At 43.5% G+C, this 21,268-nt stretch overlaps 1 protein-coding gene across 1 annotated transcript in view; it reads left to right on the forward strand.

The window, feature by feature from the left end:
* The window catches only part of LOC112220462 (AF4/FMR2 family member 2-like), a 182,378-nt gene that overhangs the window by 67,245 nt on the left and 93,865 nt on the right, over window positions 1-21,268 (forward strand). The window contains exon 4 of the mRNA XM_042302838.1: window positions 12,420-12,464. Coding sequence (XP_042158772.1) covers window positions 12,420-12,464 — 45 coding nt within the window. The remainder of the gene's footprint in view (window positions 1-12,419; window positions 12,465-21,268) is intronic.

Raw genomic sequence — 21,268 nt, forward strand, 5'->3', positions numbered from 1 at the left:
GATTGACATAATCAGAATGGGACACTTATTGTCCTTGTCAAAAGATAATTTTGTGACCAAAGACAATGATGCTGTGAATGATGATATGTGATATGGTGTCAGTATAGCCACCTGTATAGAACAACCACTATTGGCTGGCTAGTGTTACTCACAATATTTTATTTTATTTCACCTTTATTTAACTAGGCAAGTCAGTTAAGAACAAATTCTTATTTACAATGACGGCCTAGGAACAGTGGGTTAACTGCCTGTTCAGCGGCAGAACGACAGATTTTTACCTTGTCAGCTCGGGGGATTCAATCTAGCAACGCTCAAACCACTAGGCTACCTGCTGCCCCTACACACTGAAGTGTTTAGATGACTGCCATGCTTTAACTAAATACAAGGATGTCACACATTAGAAATAAGGCTAATGTTTCAGCTAGCCATATTCTATTGCAATTATATGGTTCAATAGCGGTGATTATAGTTCTTTTTCAATCTCCCTCTCTGAAGTTTTGGTTTGCTGGCTCCCTCATCATATCCTGCCTGGGCATAATGGGCCAGTCTGGTGGAAAAAGGATGATAAATGGAGCTGGCAGGGGCTCATAGATTTATTAAATTTCTATCAAACCCTGTAACAAAAAATCTGCTTTGGTTAGGAACGGGCTTAGATTTTTTAATCAAAATTCATGAGTCCCCGATTCGTGGTTGAACAGGCCCGAGGAAGACTTGAATCGAAGACTGATTAAAGAAAATAAAAGGCTTATTTGAAGTAATTTTTCAATGACGCCTTTTAATTGGATGTTAAATCAAATTCTTATCTGCTTTCCCGCAGATAGCGTTCTATATGGTGGTAGCATGGGTGTCACTTCCACTGTAACCGATACTCGGAATAACAATGACTTCACACTTCCTCACTCGGCGAAGGATGGAAGGCAGCGTGAGTTGCTGCTGCGTGCGTTCCGAGGCTGCATGGGCCGACTGATTAAAAATGCAAACGAATGGGGTTGGATTTGTTTATTTCTGCTTCTCAAGCTGTTTGAGAAATCCTTTAGGAGGGGAGACAGACAATGTTGTTGGGGGAAGGGTGTTGGACAGTTGTTGGGGGGGGGGGCTCATTCTGTGATGTGAGGAGGGGAGTATGGCCTAGCAGTGGATATATGGCTGCCAGCTGATCCCAGCCACTAGTAATGAGACTGGTCCTTTTGATGACTTATTCCAGTTTACTGTAGATGCACATACATCCACAGCCTACACACTCATCTTAGAGATATTGTACACAACTTAGCTAGCTTTCAGTGCATAAATGCTAGCTACACAAGGGCAAGGGAAAGCACCCTCGCTGGGTATAAAGTACGTCTTAGCTGCTTGTAGGTCATTTTAATTGATGCGGTTGGTGTTGAGGGGAAATTACATTTGCAACAGTAATAATATTTAACTACAATGCCCTCTGTGGTAGAGTAGTGTCTTCTAAATGATGATTCCGTGCAGAGCAGAACAGGGCATGTTCCAGACTCAGTTGTTCTCTAGTCAGGACTCGGAGGAAATAGAGGAGGCGTTTCATCAGCCAGAGATGTAATGCCATTGTGTTTTATAGCAGCGAAGTGACACTGCGTCACAATGACCTAAGAACATATTGTAGTCTCTGAGCGTTTCTGTCACCTTCTCCATAAAAATGCAGCACCTCATCACTTTAAACTACTGCCGCTCTTAATGGGGAAAAGTTGTCTTTGTCTGTCCTGCAGTTCAAGGGTTGATTCTTACATTCAGGATGTCCACTTGTTCTGCTCTGTCTGGACTCCTCAAAAGTGTGTGTGTGTGTGTGTGTGTGTGTGTGTGTGTTTGTGTGTGTGTGTGTGTGTGTGTGTGTGTGTGTGTGTGTGTGTGTGTGCATGCACGTGAGGGCATTTACATTTCAGTCATTTAGTAAACACACTTATCCGGATCCCAGGATTGTATGGTTGTAAGGGTGTATCTGTTTTTGTGTATAGGCTGCCTATGTGTCAGCAAGAGAATGTATCTCTCTAGATGAGCGTTTGTTTGTCAGTGATTGTGTGTGACTAGCAGACTTCAGATGCAGGTATTTACGCCACACAATGCCTCAGGGGGATCCTGGTATACGTTAGTTAGTGCTGGAGCAACAGGCCTCTGGGCTATCTGTCAACGCAGGAGAGATTTGGGTTAGAGCCAGGCTCCTGTCACGTCCTACTGGTGTGCCCTGATTCAGTCGACAGGCACCCTGGCATGCTCTCACACAGGTCCTGTATAACGATTACCATAGAGCACAGAACAGGACCAATATACAACAATTCCTCTTTTCCAAATACAACTCACCCAAGAGTAAAACATATTGGAAGTGGATATATGGGTCTCCAGCCACATCCATTCAACATTTACACTAGGTTCAATAGAGCAGTATTGTCATGGTTGAATGAGTTTCTACCTGATCCTGGCTGACCTCAGGTGAGACTTAGGGGCCTGTGGGATTGTCTTAGTTTATCATGTTTTTGTATCTAAAAGAGTTCAAGTCCATGATAGTGGCCTGATTTGAATTTCATTGAGTTTATTGTTCCATTGAAACAGCATGTCCTCACCGGCTGAATCCCATACATATCATAACGTTGTTCAAGGCTGCTCTATTCATTAGCTTGTCTGCTGTATCTCTTAAGTGGGTGTTGAATTTTTATTTTGATTGTGGTGCCACCACGTACAGACAGATGCACACAAACACACTCACGCGCGTGGATAAACATAAACACACACACACACACACACACACACACACACACACACACACACACACACACACACACACACACACACACACACACACACACACACACACACACACACACACACACACACACACACACACACACACACACACACACACACACACAGAGCACACGCACACACACAAAGCTCTCAAAGGGCACTACTATGGAGATCAATCCAGCATTGTAATTATTCACAGAAACAAAGCCAAAATGGGCAGTAAAAAAAAGAAGAAAAAAACTGAGAAATCATTAGTGTTTGCAAGTTAAATTAATAACTGAAGGACAAAAACAAGTCAAAGGTCAAGCACGGAATGATTCCTGAAGGCCCATATTTCTGCATGTGATTCTGTGTGTGTGCATGATTGTGTGTGTGTGTGTGTGTGTGTGTGTGTGTGTGTGTGTGTGTGTTTGCATTCCAGTGATTTGCATTCCAGTGATCCAGCAGCCACTGGCTCCCTGGCTCATTACATTTTTGTTGACTGTGAGAATGCAGAGAATGCAGAGCTTATCTGTGCCCTCCATCCACGTGGCTGGCTACCACGCTGCTCATGCTGCTGTTGTTGGAGAGTTCCTGATGAAATTGTTGTTCCCCTCTAATCTAGCACATTATTGCCTTTCAAACTGGCCTGTCTGGGGCAGAGAGGGGCTGGCTGGGTTGACTGGACTGTACTCAGGGCCTGGACTGGGGCAGAGAGGGGCTGGCTGGGTTGACTGGGCTGTACTCAGGGCCTGGACTGGGGCAGAGAGGCTGCTGAGTACTAGAGGTCCAAGAGGTCATGGGGTGGTGTGGTTAGAGGGTTGGTGGGGGGGAGGACAGGGGAAGACAACATTTAAAAGATTGGTAAGAGATTATAAAGTAGTATGAAGAGGTTGGAGGTACAGTTGGTTAGATGCACAGTTGGAGAGCATTAATGAAAGGTAGAGGACTGGAATGTAGGTAAAGTAGAGTTCATGTAATTTACAGTTATTCACCTGTCATCATGTTGTCCTCTCCACTGTGGGACCAGTGGGAGCAGTCAGCCATTGGGTGAGCCCGGGAGCCTCATTTGAATACATTGTTAGTCAGTGATGTGGAGCAGTGTGGTGTGCGCGTCACAGTGGCCCTCCCTCTCTCACTATGCCTCTCCACTAGATGAATATTAATTGAAGTCAGGAGCCATCAGTAATGTGGGCTTGACAGCTGACAAAATCAGCGGACACAAATGCCCTCTGAAACAAGTGCTCACGATACCCCATGTGGTCTCACTGTTCAAAGTCCCTCAATGCTGCTTATAAACTGGGCTGTGAAGATAATGTGTGTGTGTGTGTGTGTGAGTGGGGGGGGTATTTGGAACAATCATCGTATTTGAAGCTCTCTCCTCCCCATTTGGCTCTACCTTTGCCAAAGTTCTGTTTTCTCCCCTAGTTTATGTAATGCTCTTTTTTGGCTCATAAAGTGAAGCTGCAATCTAAAACCTGTAACTGACGGGACAACTCACCACCACAGCTCTGCACAGTTCATTTGTCTAGGTATCTGAGTAGCAAGGCAAGAACAATACAACTCCTCATATATACGTCCCAAAAAATGACAGTGAATATCTCAGTGTGTGTGTTAGTGTTTTCTGCTCAATTGTGTCTATCCTCATTCATATTTATTTTTTTATATCTCACTGGCTTGCTTTCATCAGCCTGGTTTCCTCTCCCCAGAGGACTCTCTAAGAACACAACATAGCACCATCTATTTACCTGCGCCCAGGTAGCTTACACACTGTAGTCAAAACTTTAGCAGCTTCACGCCTTTAAAAACAAACCTTGAAATGAAATGGAAAATATATGGAAACAAGGGCTGTGTGTTAAAGTCTAATGACAGCTAAATGTGATTGTTATATAGTTCCATGGATATTAGCTACAGTAGTCTTTTGTAACTGCCTGTGATTGCCATATCGTCCTGATAGCGATGGAACTTAAGCTTGTTTTAACTATGCATCGTTCCTATAACAGCCGAGTCATTTAGCAGACATTCTTATGCCAAAAGTTGGACCTTTTCCGAAATGGGCATAGGGCTTTCCTATTCAGACCCGATACACATAAATCAATGTTTTAAATATAGAGACCAGTCCCGAACGGACCCGAGGACAACTAAACCGAGGCAAACCGCTCAGAGATTTGGATAATTGTTTTTGAAATGCTGCTAAGCCACCCTTGCACTCTTTATTTTTTATTTAAACTTTATTTAACTATGCAAGTCAGTTAAGAACAAATTCTTATTTACAATGACGGCCTACACCGGCCAAACCCGGTCACGGCCGGTTGTGATACAGCCTGGATACACTCTACTGAAACATAGCTGTTATGTTATGACGCTGAAGGGGCTTATAGTGAACATAGTTCATACTATACATACAATACTCAATTTAGTCATCCTCCTACCAATCCCTGCTTATTTTTTCCTCAAACGTTGACCTCTATCCTGAGATCAGACCCACATCATTTGCATATGCAGTCTGCTCCAGAATGATCTCCTAAATCATTATATCTATGGAGAACCGGAGTGCCCCTTCTACATTATCCATCATCCTTCCCTCTTCACCCATCTCTCTCTCTCTCTCCTCATAATGATGAAACGCAGATGGAGACTTGCATACTGTGCATAAATAGCATATTTAATTGGTCTGCAGCGCGGCCTAAATCAAATTACTCTTGGACTGACAGGAACACTTACGTTAACATCGTTCCCTAGCAGAGCCCAAGCCAAAATTTTAATTAGTAACAGATAATTAGGATAAGAGAGGGAACTTAGGCTGACGTCGGCGCTGCGTAATTGGAATGCATGTAAAACATACTGCTGCTGCTCATTAGTGGTAGCCTATAGCTCTGCCCACTTTATGACCTCACTCACACTCTCCACAGTAGCAGTGTGGAAACATACAGCATCACTCGTTTGAGATTGCTAAGAGTAAAGATCCCTAGGTAATTTACCACTTTGAATCCCTCTGGCCATAGCCAATCCCTCTGTGATTTAAGCTGTGCTTTAAGCACTGAAAGTTAGTAAAATTGAGTTTTACCTTTGGCATAGTGTTTTTGAGACTATTTTCATTCTATGTGAGAGATGAGAAGATCTAAGCGTCTGGCCCCTGAGGGCCTCGGTTCAGCAGCTGGTGTATTTACTCCATCAGCTAATTGCTGTGGAGGGAGATTTTACACCTACAGTGGTACAACGCCCCTCTCTCAGATGCTGGCCCCTCCTGACAACACGTCACTTAGCGTTCCACAATAAAGGTCAGCTTTTTGAGATGATGGACTGGAATTCTCCCAGGGTAACCATTATAATTCCCCTCATTTGCCCCCCTCTCTTCCTCAACGATCCCCAGTCTTCCTACTGTATCATTTGTTAATGCTGGCAGAGCTCATTACTTTACCCTTTGAGGAGAGGAGTGGTGCTCGGTGCCTCAGCCTGGCTGTAGCTCCAGGCACTTGGGGTATCATGCTGAATGATTAGCAAGCCAAGATTAATAGTGAATTAAAGTACCTGGAGATTGCACATCTCCCTTCCTGCAGCCTGGCTGCCTGGCAGGGAAGCCAGGCTGGGTCCTCTGCTTTATGCCTGGGTGGTCATATGGGGGAGGTTTCCCCTGCAGGACCAGCTAGCGTTCCCCCTGCCTGTAGTCACGCTTCCACTAGCATCTGAGGGATGTTGTGCTTTGCATGGTAATTAGGTCCCTTTGTTCCATCTGTTTGGTGGTGTAAGCGCTGGGGGGCGGCTGAGGCAGAGGCAGGCAAGGCTGCACGCTGAGCCCCAGGGATTGTGCATTCTGTGGGGGTGGCAGGAGCGCAGGCTGGGCCGCTACCTCCATACCCAGCCCTAGGGCGCTCTACTTCTTACTATAGGATAGGTGCATCTTATTTGTTTTGGTGTTTGGATGTTTGGGTGTTTGGATGCATCTGTGAAGTCTGTCCATCTGTCCATCCGTATGTCTGTCTGATTGTTTTTGTGAGTCTGTATGTCTACCTGCCTTTTTGCCACAGTGTTGTTTGGCCTCATGGCCGGCGTCACGCTAAGCGGAGGTGGCAGGGGCTGTGCAGCGCCTGACAGGGGAGTCTCCTCCCCTCCACTCATCCCAGCTGGGTGTCTCCCTGTGTTAGTGTCCATGCCCCAGCAGACCCACACCCCCAGCACGCCCACACAGAGGGCGCTGTCCCATGGGGCAGAGGGCAGAGCAGCAGGCCTGGGAAGAAAAGAGAGGGAGAAAAAAGTCCTCTATGAGCTCTAAGAGGTGCCTCAATACCTTCCAGAACTGTCTTTCTGAAGGCAGTCTGTAGCATAAAGCTAAAGGTAAAGCCTTTGAAAGCTGCCTGTTGCTGTGTTCAGGTACAGTAAAACATCTGATGATGAGTACACAAACGTGTTAAATGCTTCAGAGGGACCCTGGCTGTTCTGAAATGCGTGAGAGGTGGGTGTGCGTGGGGGTGGGGGGCTATCCGTGAGAGATGAGCCCGGCTGTGCCTTCACAAAAGCCATTGAAAATGAAGTGTGGAAATCAGATTAAATGTGAAAGCCAGCTCCTACAATAAAACAATATGGAAAACAGAGGCAAGCAGAGGGTGTGGAATAGAAGGGAGAACCGAATCAGTCAGGAGCTCAATGAATTCAATGAAGTACCTGATTATAACGATCCTGCAGAAAATATTTTTTTGGCGTATGCCCTGAGGAATGGAAGTAGGCCTGCGGAATTGCTGGAACCAAGCATGTTAGTGAGTCACTATGCAACAGAACAATCTATCGGTTTCCCTTATAATTGTGGTATTGCTGGGAAATGCCAGTGAGCAATGAAAGGGGTATACAGGGTGGAAAGTAGAACGTCCATTTAGAATGAACATGCTGCATTTGATTGAGGCTCATCTTGGGCAGGCATGTGTAAATCTAGTCTGATTTAATTTATTGTAAGAAACTGTACTTAAGGAGGCATACTCAGAACATTTATAAAATACTGAGGTATCTGTAGTGTTGTTGATTTAATCATATTACTCTTTTGAAAAAATATTTATTGTCCCGTTACTGTGTGTGACATGGCATAAATGGGAATTAGGAAGTGAAACTGTTTTTTCTCTCTGTTGATCTGACAGTTCAAAGAGCTCCTTACTGACTGACAACTTCATTGGGACAACTTGTTCCATTTTCATGCAAACATCAGTTCCTCTGTTGTACTTGTTCCTCTGTGTGTCTGTTAGTGTCTGATCCCATCTCTGTGAAATAGCTCTGCTGGGTAAAGGGTCACTCAGATACAGTAACTACTCTCTCATGTGAGCTAGCCCTCTATTGTTAGGTTCAGCCTTAGGCGGGGTTCAATCTCAAATGCCCTAAGGACTCCTTAAGCTCCGTGTTGGATCACTGCCGTAACTGCCCAAGTTGAAGTCGGACGTTTACATACACCTTAGCCAAATACATTTAAACTCAGTTTTTCACAATTCCTGACATTTAATCCTAGTAAAAATTCCCTGTGTTAGGTCAGTTAAGATCACCACTTTATTTTAAGAATGTGAAATGTCAGAATAATAGTAGAGAGAATGATTTATTTCAGTTTTTATTTCTTTCATCACATTCCCAGTGGGTCAGAAGTTTACATACACTCAATTAGTATTTGGTAGCATTGCCTATAAATGGTTGAACATGGGTCAAACATTTCAGGTAGCCTTCCATAAGCTTCCCACAATAAGTTGGGTGAATTTTGGCCCATTCCTCCTGACAGAGCTGGTGTAACTGAGTCAGGTTTGTAGGCCTCCTTGCTCGCACATGCTTTTTCAGTTCTGCCCACAAATTTTCTATAAGATTGAGGTCAGGGCTTTGTGATGGCCACTCCAATGCCTTGACTTTGTTGTCCTTAAGCCATTTTGCCACAACTTTGAAAGTATGCTTGGGGTCATTGTTCATTTGGAAGACCCATTTGCGACCAAGCTTTAACTTCCTGACTTCCTGACTGTCTTGAGATGTTGCTTCAATATATCCACAGAATTTTCCTACCTCATGTGCTATCTATTTTGTGTAGTGCACCAGTCCCTCCTGCAGCAAAGCACCCCCACAACATGATGCTGCCCCCCTGTGCTTCACAGTTGGGATGGTGTTATTCGGCTTGCAAGCCTCCCCCTTTTTCATTGTTAATAAAGATGTTGACTCAAATTGACTAATATCTCGCTTGGGTTTTGTGTGTATAACCTGAGGCATGGTGCGGCGCAAATACCTGCATCTGATGTCTGCTTGTCACACACAATCACTGACAAACAAATGCTCATCTAGAGAGATACATTTATTTTCCAACTCATAAGTTTATCTATTCATCTGTGTCTATATATCAGTCAGCCCATGAAATGGGCCGACTGCCCTATGTGCCTGTCTGTGACTGTCTATCTGTGTGTCCTTTTTTCTGTCATCAATCATGTTTTTCCTGTTGTTTATTCATCTGTCCACTGTCAGAAGGATAGACAGCTAAAAAGCCCTCTGTGAGCCTCTGCTTATCGTCTCATGTTCAAATCTACCTATTTGTTCCCGGAGCTGCTCTTCCACTTTTTAAGCACAATTTGAGTGGTTGCCGAGAGCATCAGAGCCTTGTGCAACTTTGATACATGCGTTTTTAAAAATGAAGCTAATACATCTTATCTGTTGTTGATGCACAGACGCTTTTCTCAACAGCTATTTCAAAGAAAACGTATTTCTGCCCCAGTAATTGCCTCTGCAACATTCCCTGGATCTGCACATCATTCAAAGCAATTGGTCTTATTTTCCCCTGAAAGCATTCTGCAGTTTGCAGAACGAGGTGACTGACAAAAACATGTTCTATCCTTTTTTCCATTTTTTCCCCCCCGTTTACCCGTGTCTTGCCAAAAAAAAATAACTTGGAGAGAGATTAATGACACTTCCAGTGATCTCCGTGTGAGAAAAACACCAAGCATGTTAAATTCATCACTGCGAAGATACAATTAACTGCTTTAGTGTGATTAAAACTTGTGAGTTGTAACCGGTTGTAACACTGAGCTGCTCAATATTCAGTATTGGATTTTGTGTTTTTTTGACTCCTGCATGCACTTTACAGTCCATACACTGTCCACACAAATGATTTTTAACATGGAACTGTAGAGAATTACATCTGAAGAGCATATCTCATTTTTATTTTACATTGCCCATGGAATCACGCTATTCTGGAACACGGGCATCTTGCAAAGCTTTTATTCACATGGGGAAATTGCCTATCGCAGAAAAATCATTTGTAAGTCCATTCAATCTGACTGGAACGACAGGCACACAGAGAACCCTGCCTGAGTTAGGAAATAAGATCTCAGCTGGATAATTCTGTTCCAGCCATTTTGCAAAATAACTTTGGGGATATTGAGAAATTAACGTGCTTTAATGCGTCTGTAAACACACTCCTCAACCCATTGGAAATGCATTGTCTGTTCAATCACATTTGTCAAAAGCTATCTGAAATGTCACAATTTATGTCAGCCAGCCGGCTGCACTGCCTCTGACGATCTTTATTTTACCTCAACTGCCTTCCATTAGCTCCAGTATCATAACCATGACAATAACTTCAATATCTGCAATACGAACCCAGATATCTGTCACATCTGACTTGATCCCGACAAGCCCAAACCTCTCAGAGTGGGTCTAAACTGTTTGTCACGTAACTGGGATTCCTCTTTATATCTTTGACATTTGGTGTTCATTCCCGAGGCAGAGGAGACAGACATCGAGCACCTCCGAGAGTCACACCTGGAATCTAAATGGGGTTCACCACAGGTGACGGTGATATGGACCCGGTGTGGCTGGAATAAGTTGTGCCCCTGTACTTCTGTACCACGGAGTGATATTAGACAGAGCCAGGACAATGGTAGTGAACCCATCTGATTAGAGTCACTTGGTTGGTTTCTATGGGAACAGGATATTATGTGCTGTTGGTTGAGCTAACAGGAAGTTTATGTCTGTCTGTGAGGCTTGTTTACAAAGCTCCTACTGACTCCAATCCCCCTTGTGGGATCTGGGATGAATTAGGATGACTTCAGACACCCTCCGCTGTGGACTGGCACTGTATAGCATGGCTCATTCATAAACACACAGTCAAACACTAATATCTCTGGAGAGGAATACCGGTGAAATATAGATATAGTTTTACTAATTCACTCTTTGATGTAATAGTTAAACAACGCGTTCTACCATTTTGTGTGTTATAATTGCTCTCTGTCATGGTTTCGGTTCTGTTGATACTCAGAATTCAATAGGAGCTGGTACTTTGCAAAGATGCATATTCATTAAATCACAATAATTTACAATTACAAACTCTTACTGAGTATATTGTATCTTTATTTATCTCCTCATTGCCACTGTAGTTTAGCAGCTTTACAGCACAGATCACACCATTGTGTCAAACAGAGTCAGAGGATGGTAGTGTAGAAGGAGGCTGGAGGAACACGACAGGTCAGCCATGGCATAAGGAGCGTCTTGGAGATGCTACTGTGTGTAGCTACCCAGCTCCCTGTAGCCTGAGGTGGATAAAGCCCAGCTCTGCTCCCTCCATCACTCCTCACCCCACGTCTCCTCCCTACCCAACGCCCCTAACCCTCTCTTCGGACTCACTGACCTTTCCAGTGCCAAGATGCCCCCAGTCATGCACGGGGTGGGCTGATGCCACTACCAGAGCAGAGGTAAAAGCAGAGCAGAGTAGAGGAGACTGTGTGAGGGCCAGCCAGTCATCCAGGGTCCCATGTGGCTCTGTGGGTGGCATGATCTCATCAGCCAGCCCAGAGATCACAGTACGTATTTTAGCCTACACACACACACACACACACACACACACACACACACACACACACACACATTACTGGATATTCACTGCTATGGTCAAATTTGCTATGAACTGGCCATATCCAGAAAAATCATCACTCTCTCTATTAGTTTGTGATGAGGTATTAGGTTATACTTAGATTCCGTAATTATCTGTTGAGCTGCAATTAGCATGTTTGCCAACATGATCTATATACTGTATAGAGCCAGGTGGCATATTGAATTTTAATATTTTATCAGTTCAGCCTGTCTTTGGCAATGACTGCATGGTGACCTCATGGCATTACCATGGCTTGTCATTTGTTCCACTTGTAATACTGACATTATTGCAATTACTGCGAGTACATCAGGCATCTTCGTTCTGTATGCAATTAAAAGATGAGGTATTGTTTTCTCAATTACAAATGAAATACAATCCTGGCCCATTCCAGGCCTAGGATTCATCTGACCCAGTCTGGGGCAGTACTGGTCTGCTCCAAGTCTGGGTTGAGGGGGTGAGCTGTTGGCTGGCTGGTACTGTGTGGTTCCCTAAGACCCTTTGTGAGCCATTAAGAGTGATGTCATCCCCTAGCAGTCATCTCTCTGACTGAGAATAGATGGGCCTATTTGTCCTCTCTGTCTGTGAATAATAAATACCACTCAATATGGATATGTGTTTCCTATGTCTGCGAATGAAAATATCAAATATTCTGGGGGTTTTCTTTATTTGATCTGTTGTTTTTTGTTGAGATGGACTTCAGTTCACCCTTTACATCAGAAGCGCTCTCAGAACCTTTTGGCTACTTTGAAACAATCTTTTGTTGTCTTTTCTTCCTCTCCCTAACAAGTATTTTTCTTCTGTGTGTGTGCAGGTCAGCCTGTCCAGTGACTCCAGCTGTGTGGAGGAGATTCTACGGGTAAGTGAGATTCACTTCCTTTCTCTGGCCTCCGTTAATTACACCTGGTTACGCCTCAGCTACTGTTTGCACACAAAGCCACTTTTCCATCCAGAGACTGGGGATCCCAGGCAGAGAGAAAAGAGAAAAGCCTCTGTGATCTTACTATAATGGGCCCTTGTATTCCAATACAAATCTGATCAAATTCATCAAGGGTGAATGCAGCCAGGCAAATTTAGATCCTAGATGTGTGAAAGGCGCTTTGACCTTCTTGCACGCAGAGACGCAGTCTTTTGTTTAGAAATCAATTCTGTGCTTAATAGCCTGTGCAGAATTTGAATGTAACGTGCGCTGGGACCATATGAACTGAAAAAGGAATTGCCTTTTTAGATGCAAACATATACGCTGCCTTTTCGGTGAACTTTGACCTTTGTAGCAGGTGCTGATTGGCTCCAGAGTGACATACAGGTCACAGAGGGACAGACCAGAGTGAATAGAGATGCTGAGTGGGCTTTAGGGCAGGGGGTGGTTATTAGTGGTGCGCGGGTCAGCTGTATGTCCACCCGCACCCACCCGCGATTGCAATTACCCATCCGCAACCACCCGACTATATGTGATAAAGTTCAAAACTGAGGTCCACACCCAAACTCTAAACCGCTAATATCGAAAATGTGTTGTAGGCTACAGTCAGAGACGCCAGAACAAATCTTTAACAGGGGATGCAGGATTCTTTTTGCCTGATTTTACAAATGTTTCTTCTTGTAATTAGATGCATGGGGCTTCTCTTCTGTCATTATACGTTGCTAAAGAAACCCTTGCTCACCAGAATAATGTCATAAATTGATAGAATTAATGCATCAGTCTTGTTGACATTGGTAACGTTCTCTCTGTCATCTCTGCTTCTTTCACGGAGAAAATATATTTAGAGGAGAAAATGCAAGAACCTCCAAAAACACTAGAAAGATTTTCTGTTCAAAATTCCCAAATAACATCAGTTTGACCGGTTGTAAGGAAATTGAAGGTTGTGAAAACGAACCAACATGTTTCTGATAAGATTTCAGTTCGGCTTGTAGGCATATTTTATGTGGTTGAAATTCTAACAGATTTTATGATGCTGAGAAAGATAGCACCTCTACAGACGGAATACTGTATAACTGCACATTCGCATTCTCTCAAGATGCTGAAAGAAAGAAACCATATTTCTCCACTCTTGTTCCTGAGTCATAATTTTACTGCAAGTAATGCTTAATCCTGCAGGAGTTAATATTAAGGCTATTTGAGAGGTTATAGACCTACAGTCAGTGTCCAGATTTCAGTTTACATTTAACCCCCTTGACATGCCATAGGCCTGTTTGAAGTACCCGTCTTGGGACTGTCGAATTTGTATAGTTCCTCACAATCATCACACATAACATAGCCAGCACTGCTATCATCTTTCCCAAACTTTACTTTTCTGGCCCCCCCTCTTCATTTCGCAGCTTTTCTCTTATTGAGTTAAGCTCTGACATTGTCTTTTTTGCCAATGTAAACTTTTTCTACCCAGTTCCCAAAAGCATTTGGCGATTGGCTTGTAGAGTATTTGGCCCGCGTACAGTTAGGCCCTAAAGCTTAGGCTTACACACTAATGCCAGATAAAAATAATGAAAGAAAATCTCAATGGAGCCAATAGCTAGAGATCCCACAAGAATTATACATTTATAAAAAAATATTTAATTACCGCTTACCCACCCACCCACCCGTGGATATATCTGTGGGGACTGCAGGTTATGAGTCAACCCGCACTAGCGGTTATGACAGTGAGTCAGGGACACTCATTGATACCCTTGTATGGCTCCAGGGGATGCAGTGTGTTTGGTACCAGCCCAGCCACTGCATCACCGTGACGACTGACCTCCAGTCATGAACCCCTGCAGCCTCTCCACTGCCTCAGGCAACGGCAGTACAGTAGACATCACGGTAACCAGTGGAGGACTATGCACTTCCACCAACCGAACGACCAAACGGCTGAGTTATGTGGACCTGTCAAACATGGGAACCCTCTGGGAGGGTGATGATGTCAAATAATAGTTGCCGGGCAACTGGCAGTATGGCCATCAGGTGGAGTGAGTCATGATGGTGGGGCCCAGTGAGGCAAAGCGGAGTTTGTAAGAGACAGAGAGCCACGCTGCCATGTGGCGTCAATGCCACACTGCTGGCTACAGTAGGGAGGGAGAAAGACATGGAGAGAGTAGTGATTCACAGCCGTGACTCAGGAGTCACTCAGACTCACAGGAGAGGAGCAGAGCAGCCTGGGAGATTCTAATACCGCCGCAGCCTTTTCAAATCCTCACACTGTGAACTGCTGCCACTTTAGCAAGCCTCTCTAAGTTCACTCACTCACTCATCACTCACTGGCTGGAACGTCAAAAGACAGGATTTCAGCTGAGAATTTTTTTGAAAGATCAGAATGTCTAAGACGTGAAGTGCCTATGAATTGACACTCTTCATACTTGGAAAATGAGCTAATGGAACAAATAGAGATACCAAGCTCCAATCCTCTGCTATTGACAAGCACCCAGATCATGTGGACCACTTAAAAAGTGCCTGATCTCTTAAGTGCATATCTTAAAGGGATAATGTTCTCTTTGCTCATACAGTCTCTAACCCAGATTTTCTACGTTTATTCTCATGCGTGGCGTCAGGTGAAGCACCGACAGATCAGAAACGGTTGATTCATCCCCCTCAGATACAGATGATTACATTCCTCAACGAGAGGAACATTTATGTACACAGGCACACATTTACACAGGCACACATTTTGGTATCCATTTCAGTTATCCAATATTTTGACCTCGAATTGAATAGGATTAGAAGGGCAAATGTCAAGTTTACAAACATAATGTAATTATTACATTGTCATTTATTTTTTATTATAATAATACAACTTATGTAATGTACATATCATTCAATATACAGCATTTATTCACTACATTCATGAAGATAGCATTGCATGGTTATTTCCAATAGAAGGGCTCCAGACCTGCTCTTCCATGTACTACACTTGATGTATGAGTTTAAGAAAAATCTACAACAAAAGCCAGAGGAATGGGTGCATTCATTTAAAAGCACATGAGGTGGCCATTGTTGTATCCACACTGTGGATGGCTTATTTAGACAGCACGTCCTGCTAGCATGATGGCAACACACACAGACACGCACACACACACACACACACACACACACACACACACACACACACACACACACACACACCAGGCCCAGCATGAATAATGACAGGTACTTCTCCCTGCGTGACACAGTCTGCCACTATGTATCGGCTGCTGCCTGCCTGCTCTCTCTGTCTCTTTCTCTTTTTCTAACTCTCTCCTCTCTCTCTCTCACTCGCTCTTTTTCTTCTCTCTCTACCTCCTCTCTCGCTCTCTCTCTCTTCTCTCTTCTCAGACAGAACATAACAAGGGGGAGTGGAAGCCTGTTCTGGGTGGGCCTCTCAGCCCTATTGCCTTTCAAACCTCTGTTGTGACAGCCTGTGTGACTTTCTGTGACCAATGGCAATGGATCAGATTATTCAATGGCCTGGAGTTTGTACACTAAGCTCTGATATCAACTGAGGATGTCAATATCCCATGATAATTTCCCCCCTCAACTGTGGGCACTTGTGAGAGATTGCCAAAACAGTATAGTGATTTCTCTCTGTGGGGAAGTATATTTTTTTGCAATAGTATTAATGATTTAACAGCCAATCATTTCCCTGAAAGAAATGTGACAAACATTTCAAATATTTAGCACATGAGAATATTATCAAAGACTCCAGGTAAACAGATGGTGTATGCTTAGAAAAATGATCCAAACTGATTAGAAAGTGAGCTTTTGGCTCCCTCGCCTATCTGCACTGTGCACGCGGTGTGTGCTTGTGCCTGCGTGCTTGTGTGCATCTGTGTGGTATATTATAAATAGCAGGCATGTGTTCTCCTTCATCGTTGCTGATGAACAGGAAAGCTGCAGATTCATCATAACCTGCGGTAACTTTCCACACTGATAGCACAATGCACGGCCATCTGAAAGGTAATACTTCATATATAACATTATCGCCGAGGTGGCAGGATCATATTCCTAGCACCTCATCTGTCTACCTCCACCCTCCGACCCCCCTGCTCTCCACCCGCTCTCCTCTCGGCAGCCCGGGAGGTGACCCGGCTGATGTCACTCTCTCCATAGAGAGAGAGGAGGAGGAGGCCAAGCCAACGTTTAGAAGGAAATTAACTCTATAAACCAGAGGCCTTATAAACAACAGACCTCCATAAATTACCTGATCCACAAACTTGGCTCTCTACACACACAGACTTTCATTTCCCCATCTTATTGAGATGTAGTTAAAACATGTCATGAACTCAACAGGGTCACTGTGTTACTCTGGGGGATTTGGGATGGAGTGATAGAGGGATAGAGAGATGAGTGATATAAATGAAAAGGATTAGATAGAGAGATGTTGTGCATATGCATCTTTATCACTGTGGCTGACAGTTCAACAGTAGATCATACGCCTGTGTGCTGGGTCTGTCTGAGTGCATTAATAGGAGAAGTTGATCTGTTAAACCACATGACATGAGCGAAAAGTGCATACTGTACTGTGGGCTACACCACAGACTGTATAACACCACAGGACAATGACAGTAACTCAGACTCAGATTGGGATTGGACATACAGTGGCAAGAGAAAGTATGCAAACCTTTTGGAAATACTGTATTTCTGCATAAATTGGTCATAAAATTTGATCTGATCTTCATCTAGGTCACAACAATAGACAAACAGTCTGCTTGAACTGATAACACACAAACAATTATAAACATTCACAGTGCAGGATGGAAAAAGTATGTGAACCCTTGGATTTAATAACTGGTTGACCCTCCTTTGGCAGCAATAACCTTAACCAAACGTTTTCTGTAGTTGCGGATCTGACCTGCACAACTGTCAGGAGGAATTTTGGACCATTCCTCTTTACAAAACTGTTTCAGTTCAGCAATATTATTGGGATGTCTGGTGTGAACTGCTCTCTTCAAGTCATGCCACAGCATCTCAATCGGGTTTAGGTCAGGACTCTGACTGGGCCACGCCAGAAGGCGTATTTTCTTCTGTTGAAGCCGTTCTGTTGTTGCCATTCTGTTGTTGCTTTAGTTTTGTGTTTTGGGTCGTTGTCCTGTTGCATCATCCAACTTCTGTTGAGCTTCAATTGGTAGATAGCCTAACTTTCTCCTGCAAAATGTCTTGATAAACTTGGGAATTCATTTTTCTGTCAATGATAGCAAGCTGTCCAGGCCCTGAGACAGCAAAGCAGCCCCAAACCATGATGCTCCCTCCACCATACTTTATAGTTGGGATGAGGTTTTGATGTTGGTGTGCTGTGTCTTTTTTTCTCCACACATAGTGTTGTGTGTTCCTTCCAAACAACTCCACTGTAGTTTCATCTATCCACAGAATATTTTGCCAGTAGCACTGTGGAACATCCAGGTGCACTTTTGCAAACTTCAGAAGTGCAGCAATGTTTTTTTTGGACAGCAGTGGCTTCTTCCGTGATGTCCTCCCATGAACACCATTCTTGTTTAATGTTTTATGTATCGTAGACTCATCAACAGAGATGTTAACATGTTCCAGAGATTTCTGTAAATCTTTAGCTGACACTATAGGATTATTCTGAACCTCATTGAGCATTCTGCACTGTGCTCTTGCAGTCATACAGTACATTTTCTTTGCCACTGTACCTCCAAGATTTAATGAAAGACAAAACAATTCATCCCTAGACCAAAGCGTTTTAGAAGATGGTCGGCTGAGAATAGTGTTCCAGTGTGTATTTATTTAAACACACTCAGGTTTTAACCAATAGTCTGTCCTGTCGTCATAGGGGTGCAAGACTCAACAGTTGGTGACCCTTGCTCTGCTGTATTTCGATAGCCCTGTTTGGTTTGGGAGCCATGCTCGGGCTGCTTTTAATACATTTCATTTGCAACTCAAAGCCTCACAAGTGAACAGCCAGCTCCCCACTGCCCTAACTGCATCTCACACAAATGAATGGATTGTGTGTGTTTCCCAGAAGGCAGTAATATTGGTGTTGTTGGGGGGAAAATAAGGATAACTTAGTGACATTTCTAAGTATGTGAGATTGTAATGTTATTAGCCGAGAATGTTGTTGTTCACTTCCAGACATGGATAGTGGGTTTGATAACTGCTACTGTGACAAATGCGTTCAACCACACAGCGAAAACCAATTGCTTATGTTGTCTTGATCTTCGTAGGGATATCCAAGTACATGGTTTTAATTTGATACTCTAGATCATAATATTTAATTGACACATTGTGCAACTCTGAAATGTGAGTATCTATATTCGGGATAAAGTTTAGTCTGACAGATGAAGGCAGAGGTGTTTATTTTCATTTGACCCTCCCAAGTTCAAAACAGACCTAAATCAGATTGTGCAATCATGTTAACTTAAGTGTTTTGTGAGACAGAGTGTATGGACTGTATTTAATAAATTAGGAAAAAGCTCAAATGATGTGTGTGTGTGTGTGTGTGTGTATGTACAGTATGCATGCAGTGTGTGTGTCAAGCTGTGATCTTGGGCATACTCACTCATATGCTCACTGAAAGACGACACCCTCTGCAAGCTCACAACCTATCTCTCTCTGCTTCTGTCACACACACACACACAATAGTGTAGTGGAGAGTATACGCAGGTATACACCGTATACCCACTTATTTTTCAGTGGGCATTGCGAATATTCACTTCTTAATCCCCACAATGGGTATCAAAGTAGTGTAGTGGAGGTATACACCATACCAATTAATAAGGCTGATCAGAATGGACTGATCAGATCAGAATGTTAATATTAAAATGTTGATAGACTATTATTTCTTCACATTTTAGGCACAGCAATGTGCACACGGTGGTAGGCCTACGCACCACTGTTCCAAAATGCAATTTGCTGGGAAACTGTTCTAAAATGGGTACCGCACATACAGTCGTGGCCAAAAGTTGTGAGAATGACACAAATATTAATTTTCACAAAGTTTGCTGCTTCAGTGTCTTTAGATATTTTTGTCTGAAGTACTGTACTGAAGTATAATTACAAGCATTTCATAAGTGTCAAAGGCTTTTATTGACAATTACTTGAAGTTGATGCATAGGGCCAATATTTGCAGTGTTGACCCTTCTTTTTCAAGACCTCTGCAATCCGCCCTTGCATGCTGTCAATTAACTTCTGGGCCACATCCTGACTGATGGCAGCCCATTCTTGCATAATCAATGCTTGGAGTTTGTCCGAACTTGTGGGTTTTTGTTTGTCCACCCGCCTCTTGAGGATTGACCACAAGTTCTCAATGGGATTAAGGTCTGGGGAGTTTCCTGGCCATGGACCCAAAATGTTGTTTCCTGATCACTTTTTCCTTATGGCAAGGTGCTCCATCATGCTGTAAATGGCATTGTTCGTCACCAAACTGTTCCTGGATGGTTGGGAGAAGATGCTCTCGGAGGATGTGTTGGTACCATTATTTATTCATGGCTGTGTTCTGAGGCAAAATTGTGAGTGAGCCCACTCCCTTGGCTGAGAAGCAACCCCACACATGAATGTTCTCAGGATGCTTTACTGTTGGCATGACACAGGACTGATGGTAGCACTCACCTTGTCTTCTCCGGACAAGCTTTTTTCCGGATGACCCAAACAATCGGAAAGGGGATTCATCAGAGAAAATGACTTTACCTCAGTCCTCATCATTCCAATCCCTGTACCTTTTGCAGTATATCAGTCTGTCCCTGATGTTTTACCTGGAGAGAAGTGGCTTCTTTGCTGCCCTTCTTGACACCAGGCATCCTCCAAAAGTCTTCGCCTCAATGTGCGTGCAGATGCACTCACACCTGCCTGCTGCCATTCCTGAGCAAGCTCTGTACTGGTGGTACCCCGGTCCCGCAGCTGAATCATCTTTAGGAGACAGCCCTGGCGCTTGCTGGACTCTTGGGCACCCTGAAGCCTTCTTCACAACAATTGAACCACTCTCCTTGAAGTTCTTGATGATCCGATAAATGGTTGATTTAGGTGCAATCTTACTGGCAGCAATATCCTTGCCTGTGAAGCTCTTTTTGTGCAAAGCACTGATGACGGCACATGTTTCCTTGCAGGTAACCATGGCTGACAGAGGAAGAACAATGATTCTAAGCACCACCCTCCTTTTGAAGCTTCCAGTCTGTTTTTCGAACTCAATCAGCATGACAGAGTTATCTCCAGCCTTGTCCTCATCAACACTCACACCTGGTAACGAGATAATCACTGACATGATGTCAGTCTGTCCTTTTGTGGCAGGGCTGAAATGCAGTGGAAATGTTTTTGGGGGATTCAGTTAATTTGCATGGCAAAGAGGGACTTTGCAATTCATTGCAATTCATCTTCATAACATTCCTTGAGTATATGCAAATTGCCATCATACAAACTGAGGCAGCAGCCTTTGTGAAAATGTATATTTGTGTCATTCTCAAAACTTTTGGCTACGACTGTACAAGCAGTTTCATGTACAGAGATGGAAATATCAATTAGAAATAGGGGAGATCTAAAGATGCAAAAATCATCATAGGTTGCTAATATGACTAAGGTAATGGCTTTGGCTGCTAGACAATTAAATACATTTTTAAGAAAACCAATAGAACAGGAAAACACATATGAGGATGTCTTTATAAAATAATTGCTTCCACGTTTCTACGGTGGGATTTTGTCTATAGGCTACTTTGAAGCAAGGTAAAATATGCCTCATAATATGAAGTTAATTGTCCATGTTTCAAACAATT

Source organism: Oncorhynchus tshawytscha, linkage group LG21, assembly GCF_018296145.1.
Source record: "Oncorhynchus tshawytscha isolate Ot180627B linkage group LG21, Otsh_v2.0, whole genome shotgun sequence".
NCBI classification, from domain to species: domain Eukaryota; kingdom Metazoa; phylum Chordata; class Actinopteri; order Salmoniformes; family Salmonidae; genus Oncorhynchus; species Oncorhynchus tshawytscha.